The sequence below is a fragment of the Austrofundulus limnaeus genome, unplaced genomic scaffold, assembly GCF_001266775.1.
Source record: "Austrofundulus limnaeus strain Quisiro unplaced genomic scaffold, Austrofundulus_limnaeus-1.0 Scaffold10, whole genome shotgun sequence".
Lineage (NCBI taxonomy): Eukaryota > Metazoa > Chordata > Actinopteri > Cyprinodontiformes > Rivulidae > Austrofundulus > Austrofundulus limnaeus.
Genome location: NW_013952412.1, coordinates 558531 through 567720, shown reverse-complemented (window position 1 = coordinate 567720; position 9190 = coordinate 558531). Strand labels below are relative to the sequence as shown.

Sequence of the window (9190 nt, the reverse complement as noted above, 5' to 3'; positions counted from 1 at the left end):
TTTGGGGACAACTGGCGCATTTGGGGACAAAAGTCGAGTCTCCATTTGGTTTAAATGTCATTGGTGGGTTGGTGGTTATGTTTAGGACCAAGGTGTGAATTGAGTTTAGGTTAGTTTTTGGGTCAGGTAAGGTACCCGTGAGGTTAATTTTAGGGTAAATGGTCAGGGTTAGGATATAAAATTTCCAAAAAAATGAATGGCAGTCAATGGAAAGTCCCCACAAGAATAGAGAGACATAGTAGGTGTGTGTGTTACGTAAAGGCGAAGCAGCCGTTTGGAACATACTTCTCAGAAAGGGGGTCCCTGCGTAGTTCTTCAGCGTAGCTCCTCTGAGTTCTGGGATCATGGTTCTGATGCTCCAGTACGACCTGGACTTCCGGTTTGACTTGGATCAACTTCTCTGGCTCCACAGCTGCAGCCCTCAGGGACCCGACAGGAGCCAACACTTCTGGGACACATGACAAGGAAGTCAACTAAAAACCGCTTCTTTCCCCAAAACCAATTAAAACGGTTGCCACAGCTTATTAATCATAACCAAAACATAAATGGCTATAATCAAACTGCTTTTACAGATATTGAGCTAAATTTTGGCATGGTAGTAGCTGAGAGTCACTCACAACACTTACTTTGAGCGCTAACATATCACATGAAATTGCGCGTATTTATTTTCAAAAACAAAATAGCTATAATTTCGTTATTGTTATCACTGAGTTACTTGGAGAACACCTGATCTCCTGATGAAATACTTTATGATTCAACAAATGTCAAGTGTGGCAAAATAAATAAATAAATAAGATGTTTTAAATAATTTCGTTTAAAAAAATTCCTTAGACATTTAAGACAAAACATTCTCAAGAAACAAGAATTTTTCTTCTGTTCTTCCGCAGTCTTACCCGGCTTGTTTGGAGCACTTTCTGGATCAGCTGATTTCCCAGAAGTCCCTGCTGCTGGGTCAGTAGTGCCACTTTTGGTCCCTGGGGTTATCAGTGTGCTCAGAGTTCCTACGTCACTCACACAAAACTACAACACACACACACACATACACATCATTGCAACCGATCAAAACAGTCTCCTGTTTTGATCTATTTAAGTTGTTTTGTTAAAACTGTTCATCAAAACGTTACATGTAACTTCATTTTTTTTAGCCCCAGAAAGAAATTATGTAGGATTTTAGGGAGATTTTCTCCTAATTATTGTGTGTTTATGTTTTACCAGCAGCTTTTGTTTCTTTGACCTCTTTGTAATGGACAGGAGTTTCATTAATAATTAAAAAAATAATAATAAAAATTGTGACTAAATTATTCAGAGCTCCCACTCCAGTGTACCGTTCAAGTATTAAATCAGAAACATGTTTTTACCTTGAGGTTGCTACTGGGCAGGATGGCCATCCCTTCCTTCCACTCGAGGACGTGGACGATGCTACAAGCCCCGCCCACCTGCGCTGTCAGAGCCGGCGTAGCCAACTCATTGGGTCTGCTGCCTTTACCTGGGTTTCCCACTGCAACGGCTGGAGTCACCTCCACTTTCTGATGACCAGGAGCTCATGGAAAAATAAATAAATAAATAAATAAAAATAAAATAAAAACCTGTCTGCCTTTAAACTGAAATCTGAGAATGCGTGGCAGGGCATGGACACTCAGACGTGAACTCACCTGGCAGGAGGAAGGTGGCGGTGGTGTGGGGCTGCGGCCGGGCTTTCTTGGCGATGCTGTCGGCGCTGCAGATGAGGATGGTCTCGCTGGCAGACGAAGGCGATGGGTCCACAGGGGTGCAGTCAGCTTCTTTGGATGGAGCCTCCACGGTCACTTTGGCACTCATGTTTGGGTCCCTATGTCTTGTGCTTGAGCACCGCAAAAAAATCTACAAACAAGGAAAAACACAGCAAACTACTGTATAAAATCTCAAATATATTTCAGGGTAGAAACAACATTCAGTGTTTAAACAAGTCGCAGACAGCTGGATGTCAACTTTGATATCGTTTACCATTTTTGCACAATCACAGTTCAGCTTTTACAATTTTGCTCATTTTCCATACTTAAAATTGAAAACAAACTCTTTTTGCTCCTACATTTTATACATCAAATCCTATGTATTTTTTGTTTTCTTTAACACCGAGTACCTCTCATTGCCATTGCACTTACGGTTTCCTCTCAAATCCCTCCAGAATGCAGAGTGCCCAGTCTCAAACTTCCAAGGATTCAGTGTTACTCGCTTAAAAACTTGAAATGGAGGGTCTTTTTAGCTTAGAATATCTCCCACACAAAGCATCACAGAAACATAACAAATGACCAGCACGCCCAGCAGAGTTTCCTGCCGCTTGTGGCTCAAGAACGTTTAAGATCTGAGTTATAGTTTTTGCACGGTAGCTGTTTGTTTTCAGGCTTACTTTTCAGTACGCACTTTTGTCTGCCTCTCATGGGTGTGGCCTGCACAAGCTGTGGTTACAATGGTGACCATTGTAACCACATGGTGGTAAAACCAATACTTCTTTTGATCTTCGTGCTTTTACCACTTCTCATACTGTTTACACATAAAAAATGGCACTTTAAAATTATTACAATGTACATATATTTGAATTTAAAGCTGAATTTACCTTTAAGCCCCAGCTCTAATTTTGTCTAACTTTAATCTTTTAAGTTTATAATAAATGGCTTTTTTTAAATTAAGAAAACTGTTTTATTCTGTTCTTTAAAATGGAAAAACAAACATGTCTGATACTTTTTTTTAACCAAACATCCATTATCTCCAATAAAAGGAGGCACCAATGGTGACACACTAATATTTACGAACACACAAAAACTACAGCATTTCAGTTAAAATGGCGGAGGAACTGAAATCCATGAGGCAAATTATGTCCAAACATTTATGATTTCTTGTGGAGAGAAAAAAACCCATATAAATAAAATTTAACCTTGTAATTATTCAGCTCATTCATATCTAATGAATAATATTTAACCCTGTAACATAACGCGTTACTTCATGTCAGTATGAGGAGAAAAAAACGCTTTTTAAATGATATTTGGGAGACTGATCGGCTACGTCAATTCATCGTCTGCCATCAAATCAAAATGTTCCTCACAGGTTTAAAAAAAAAAAAAAGCAAACCTTTGTGACTGATTACATCCAAAAAACGCCACAATTATTCATCACAAATTGACGTTTGTACTCTTAAAAGACGTGTGGGGAAAACTATTTTGCTTTCAAGCAGTTTTCAGAGATTGATAAGTAGGGAAATATTTGACGTTTATAGATTTTAGGAACTGAAATTTTTCTTACCAGCGCTGATCTCCTGCGGCTCCGGGGCTCTCACTGCGCATGCGCACAGGCGCTACAGACCATCAGATTCCCCCCGCTTTAAACGCCGAAAACAGTGCAGTGTTTTCACTTTTACATCAATATTATTTATTGAAACTTGGATTAAACCGCATATCTGTCAAAGCCCGGCGAGCAAGCGCCTCATTTACTCGTTTGACACCCAATCTTCCCCTTTAATAACAATACTTATGTAATTACCAGGATTTAGGTCATATCGAGACTGCAGCCAAGGTTGTTTTTAATGACAAGTTAATTTTTTTAAATTGGGATCTTTATAAACATGCAACTTTCCATTATATATGTAACTGAGGGGGATGACTCAACGAGATCAAGCTGCTTTCAGCAAGTCATGTTTCTGAAGAATACAAACCCTCCCCACACATTTATTGTTTTCACTCTTTCAACTTTATTTTCATAAGTGGTACACTTTAAATAAGCAAAACATTGTGGGGGTAATTTTAACTCCTGAAATGAGGGGGGAAAAATATAATTTAGGACTGCAATCAATCCAGAAAAATGTTTAAGCTCTACAACTTTGATGAACAAAAGGTGAGTCAAATACCTAAAAAGAATCAAAGAAATTCTGCTTTTTTAAATTGGTTTATATACACGAAGTTTAAAAGGGATATGCACATATGAGGCAAACTGTTTAAAAATGAAATACAGATTTTCTGCTGATTTGTAGAAAAGCTAAAGGTCAAATAAACTGCTGTGGGTCACATACTACTAAAACTACTCCACATTTGAGCATGAAATAAATCAGCTCCAAGCAAAAAGAAAGCTTTCAGCTGCGTTAACACTAATTTAAAGAAAAAGTGTTTTATTTTATTTTTATTTTTAAGGAGCGTTCATACAACAATTTATCATCACAATGGAAAATATGTTTTAAGAAAACATTTATTTCAAAGAAAATAAAGCTCGACTATTAAACCAGAGCTGTTGGGTCGGCAAAACTGAAAATCCTGCAATACAACTGGGAACAGGTGTGGCAGGTGTGATATTAGGAGGCAGCTCTCAAAATACTCCCAACAAAAGTAGCTGTGGCAAAAAGAAGATGACTAAATGAGAAGCCTGTAATTACACAACACCGCTCACTATGTACAGCAATATGAACTGAGCTCAAAAAAATACGAAAAACACATTTCTCCTCTTCCACTAATCCTGAGAGGCAGATCTGGACCGCGAGCGAGACCTGGAGCGGGACATTGAGCGAGACACCGAACGTTTCTCTCCCGATTTAGACCGACGATCGCCTCCCTGTGGAGATGGAGAACGGGATGCGGATTTAGCAGCTCGTTCCTCTTTTCCGTTCTCAACCGGGGAAGCCGAGCGGCTTCGGGACTTCTTGTCGGTCGACATCTCCTTCGAGCGACTTCGAGAATCCCTCTCCGACTTCCCTTTGGAGCGACTCTTCGAGCGGGACTTCGACTTCCTCTCAGCTGAACGGGAACGAGATTTGCGAGACTGCGAATGGGATTTGGACTTCTGGGATCGAGAGCGGGACCTGTTGGTGCGAGACCGCGATTTCCTTTCTCCGGACTTGGAGCGAGACTTCCTTTCAGACCTGGAACGGGAGTGATGTCTCCTCTTGTTGCTGCGAGAGCGAGATCTATTAAAATAGAAGAGAGACACATTTTAGGGTTTGTAGGATTGCACCGATCAAAGTTTAGCTAAAGCCAGACGATCACACCACCCTCGTTATTTTTATTAACACCAACTCTCACCTGGAGCGCGACCTGGAGCGACTCCTCGAGCGACTGTGGCTCCTGCTGCGGGAGCGGCGGCGACTACGAGATCTGAAAGAAACAGAGTCAAAATAGACAATTCCTAACACTTAAAGAAAGCTGATGGCCACAAAACAAATCAGAAATATATTTATACCAATCTTGAAACTTACCTGGAGCGGCTGCCGGAGTAGGACCTCCGTTTGCGAGGTCTGTCCTCCACCAATCGAATCTTGCGCCCGTTGATGTCAGTACCGTCCAGCTTGTCTAGAGCCCTCTTCATATCAGAGTAGCTCCGGAATTCGATCACCCCCTCATTGGTACGTTCCTTGTGGGCGTCGGCATAAGTTACCTCACCTGCCTGGCGCATGAAATCCTGTCGGGACAAATTAATGAAACATTGTTAAAGTGTTCACAATGTCACTTTGTTCAGGAAAAGGTAACACTGACCCAATTAAAAAGGAGAGATTGTGCCTTTCTGTTTACCTTGAGGTCTTGCCAACTGCAGCGACTGGACAAGTTCTCCACAACCAGACGATACTCAGTACGAACTGGTGGTCCATACTTATCCCGGCCTGAGCGGCTCCTGCTGCTGTAACCACTACCGCTACCTTGAAAAACAACAGCATACAGTTTTATTAGGAAGACATATTGACAAAGGCTACAGTACTCGTTGACTGGACAGTTAAACAAACACAAGCCAAATCGAATTCCAAGGAAAACATATTTTTTTTATTTAAATAAAAAGTAGTCCTTCAAATACCACTTTACTCCACAGATAAGCAATCTAGAAGCCATTTTGCTCCTTAAAGTTTGCTTTGTTTCATAGTAAGAAATAGCTCCCTGCTACAAAGAGCACCACTGTCTCTTACTTTTTAGTAATACAAAGCTTATCGTACTTTAGTACAATAATCTGTGATACTATCAAATGAACATTGATGTTCTTTCAAGACCTCTGAACCCTGTAACACAAAAAGAAAGAAGGAATTCACATGAGCTTCTGTTAAAGATTCTGGTCAGCAAATCTGAGCTTAAATGATACAGTGAATTCATCATATTTATTAGAACCTCCCATTTTACTGGGTGACAATTATAAAAATATTGCTTTTTTTGCAGTTTTACACTTACAGAAATTTAGATTTGAAGTTCTTAACTAGAGCCGATCCACTCATGTTTGCTGTCAACATAGAAACCAATGGCAATCCTCACCATCACCCCTGGACTATTGGCAAAAGGCTGCTGTCATCATGGCTTCCGGTTAGGTCAGCCAAGGATCAAGGGGGGGGCAAAGGTCACACACACATTGTAAGGTGAAAGCCAAGGCCAAACGGGACAGGCAGTCATCTTAGCCAGTCATCTTAGCCAGTCATCTTTAGCCTCAATGGACTCTCAGCCTCAGCCCGCAGCTGGACTCTTTCAAATTAAAACATCAAGGACTTTTGTTAATGTTTAATGTAAATAAATAGATATATGCCAAAGTTAGCAAAACACAGTTCACAAGAAAGTTAGTTTACTTCTAATCATCTGGCTAATGCTACAATATGTAGTAATCAAGTGTTTAGCATTACTGCAACAGTTTAACAAAATATCTCATTACTGTACATGATTCTAAAATTCCCACTTTTGCACGTCTCAATTTGATAAATTCATTTAGAATACGCTGTATGATTTAAAAATAATTTGTTTTTCACTACTATCAACTAGGGCTGCACAATATTTTAAAAACATTGTCATTGCAATGGATATGTATTTTTAAAAGAACTGCTTTGACTGCAATAAACAGCAAGTTATTGTGTTTCAAGTGCCTGGCATTTGCTAACTGTATGCCAATAGATAGGTTTGTCCAATCATCTGAACTATTGATGACCACACCTGTTTTTTTTTAAATAACGGTGGCCAAGATAATAAATGTAACTATCTTGAGTGTTCCCCAACATTATGCAGCCCTAATATCAGCTTTACAGCCTACAATAACAAATAATCGATATATATAAAATCATCTGACCTGCAGCTGTTGCTCATTCTCATTAATAAGAATAGCTTGTAAGCAGGAAGAGCAAAAACCTGCAGGTCAGAAACTGATACTAGTTCTGGAGTGTGCTGGAACAAATTCATTAAAAGGAGAGATTAAAACATGGGTGTGACTGTAAGCAACGTCTACGAGATTAACTAAAACTAAATGAAAAGGGTTGCATGCAAGATGAAACCGAAACTGAACGGCAGCCGGAGTGGACCAAAATTCTACGCAATTAAATGTCAAAACTACAAGTCTGAACGCCGCTTGTTCACATCGACAGAAGAGGGACAAAAAGAGTTGGGTACGTTGTACAAAGATTGCACTTACTGCGCCCACCACCCCAGTAGCCCCCTCCTCCTCCGCCTCCTCCACCACCTCCTCCTCCTCCTCCTCCGCCGCCGCCGCCACCACCACCGCCGCCGCCGTAGGACTCCCGGTCTCGCCGCGGGCCCCGGGCATGCTCAACGATCACGCGCTCTCCGCACAGCTCCTTCCCGTTCAGCTCGTATACGGCATCGTCAGCATCCCGGTTATCTTCAAACTCCACAAATCCATAGCTACAAAAAGGAAACAAATACATAAACACATAAAAACAATTAAAATGAACTTCAGTAAGGAATAAAACACAGCGAATCGCTTGATACGTAAGCTTGCTAGTAGCACGCTAGCTAGGCCCTCGGCCCACAATGAAGGCGCCATGTTGGCCATGCGACATTTGATGAACAGACAAGAATTAAAATTTTAAAATACTTCAATATTAGGATATAAGAAATAAATAATTCTTAAAATTGCACTCATACCCCAATATTTGATCGAACTCGCATCTTAAAGTGGAAAAATATCCCTAAAACCATTGAATGTTCTTTAAGTGACGTCGTTCGCACGCTAACTTTAGCTAACACCACATTCATACTACAACCTTAAAACTCACCCGTTTTTCAAATCAATCTCCATGAGTTTTCCATATCCGCTGAAAAATCGTTGAACGTCTTTTTCACGGATATGATAGCTCAGTCGTCCAATGTAAACTCGCGGCATTTTAGTTTCTTTTGAACGAACTGCTGTGTTCTCGACGGCTCTTCAGAACAATCGAAATGAAGCTGAACATGACCAGAACTAGTGCAATGGAAGAAAAAAAAACTACATTTCCCAAGTTCCCACTCCCAGGAAGTGTACGCATGCCAGCCAATCAGCGTAGAGCTAAGGTTGGGATGTTTCCGGTATTAGAATTTCAAATTAAAAGCCCCAACACCTGCAATCATGTCATTTACCCAGCAAACGAGTTCGCCAAAATTAATACAATTATTAGATTGACGTCAATCAAAACAGATTTGCATGAACTGGACACAAGATACAAACGGATATATAATGCATACAAGCCGAGATCATAATGGAGGGAGAGAGATTTTATTTAAGTAAAAATTCAGGTTTTTAAAATGGCTCATCAGACCTTGAGTGGCAAACAGGAGCAGCACAGTTCAACCAGCATCACAAAACTTAATATCCAAGCTAGAATGTTTTAGAATTTTATTTAACCACACTGGAAAATAGCAGTGCTTACATGTATTTTTTTCTCCATTTTCTTCTCAATAATAAGCATTGTCTCATGAAAACCTGCTCTTCTTGACAAAAACGTTTTATTTTCAAAATATTTCAGTCTAATTAATTGAATAAAAATCAATCAGAAATCAATGCTACAAAAGCACTCAAAAACCCACTGTAGTTTTTATTTCCATCTTAGATATCGTCACTATCAGTCGTTTAAACTGTGGTCTCCCCTTGATGAGCAGCATTGTATGAAGACCTCTTTAACAAATGTTGTGATGTGTACCAGACTAGAAAAAAAAACGAGTTGAGGAACAAGGAAGTGACCGTGGCCGCAAATAAAAAAGCAAGAAAACTATGTAAATCAGTTTAGTTCAACACAATGTGTCTGCTTGTGTGGTGAAAAGGTGGACTGGTAAATGTGAGAAGAAAGAAGCCGTGATCAAACAAACTTTTCTTCGAGGAATTTAGATCACAGACTGAAAAACAACAACAAAAAAAAAAAAAAAAACTAGGAGGCGGCAGGGCGGGATGATCAACCAAAAAACCAAATTCATTTAATCCAACAGTGTACCTGCTGAACATCATC

General features: G+C 40.0%; 3 protein-coding genes and 1 long non-coding RNA gene across 6 annotated transcripts in view; 1 reads left to right on the top strand and 3 right to left on the bottom strand.

The window, feature by feature from the left end:
- The window catches only part of LOC106513063 (uncharacterized), a 23461-nt gene extending 22013 nt beyond the window's left edge, over positions 1-1448 (top strand). The window contains exons 2-3 of the long non-coding RNA XR_001309748.1: positions 888-951; positions 1365-1448. This is a non-coding gene — a long non-coding RNA (uncharacterized LOC106513063). The remainder of the gene's footprint in view (positions 1-887; positions 952-1364) is intronic.
- l3mbtl1 (L3MBTL histone methyl-lysine binding protein 1) overlaps positions 1-3305 on the bottom strand; it is a 12456-nt gene extending 9151 nt beyond the window's left edge. The window contains exons 1-5 of one of the 2 annotated variants that reach the window (XM_014001708.1): positions 3277-3305; positions 1653-1860; positions 1359-1540; positions 894-1020; positions 286-448 (exon numbers count right to left, since the gene is read on the bottom strand). In XM_014001708.1, the coding sequence (XP_013857162.1) occupies positions 286-448; positions 894-1020; positions 1359-1540; positions 1653-1818 (638 nt within the window). In that variant the 5' untranslated portion in view covers positions 1819-1860; positions 3277-3305. The remainder of the gene's footprint in view (positions 1-285; positions 449-893; positions 1021-1358; positions 1541-1652; positions 1861-3276) is intronic. The other variant, XM_014001709.1, reaches the window with a different exon arrangement.
- A 594-nt stretch (positions 3306-3899) lies between these two features.
- srsf6a (serine and arginine rich splicing factor 6a) lies at positions 3900-8156 on the bottom strand. Its single transcript, XM_014001704.1, has 6 exons — positions 7988-8156; positions 7384-7613; positions 5526-5650; positions 5213-5415; positions 5040-5111; positions 3900-4924 (listed from the first exon to the last, which is right to left on the bottom strand). The coding sequence occupies exons 1-6, from the start codon at positions 8092-8094 to the stop codon at positions 4471-4473; spliced, it is 1191 nt and encodes a 396-aa protein (XP_013857158.1). The 5' UTR covers positions 8095-8156; the 3' UTR covers positions 3900-4470.
- Positions 8157-8447: 291 nt separating this feature from the next.
- eif2s2 (eukaryotic translation initiation factor 2, subunit 2 beta) overlaps positions 8448-9190 on the bottom strand; it is a gene marked incomplete in the record, with an annotated part of 5505 nt that continues 4762 nt past the window's right edge. For both annotated transcript variants that reach the window (XM_014001705.1, XM_014001706.1), the window contains 1 exon segment: positions 8448-9190.

Bases quoted from the DNA above. Each gene is read 5' to 3' on its own strand.
- srsf6a (XM_014001704.1), bottom strand. From the start codon at position 8,094: ATGCCGCGAGTTTACATTGGACGACTGAGCTATCATATCCGTGAAAAA. The intron at 5,416-5,525 runs GTAAACAGAAAG...TTGTCCCGACAG, and splicing joins GCAGTTGGCAAGACCTCAAG to GATTTCATGCGCCAGGCAGG. The intron at 4,925-5,039 runs GTGAGAGTTGGT...CTATTTTAATAG, and splicing joins CGCTCCAGGTCGCGCTCCAG to ATCTCGCTCTCGCAGCAACA.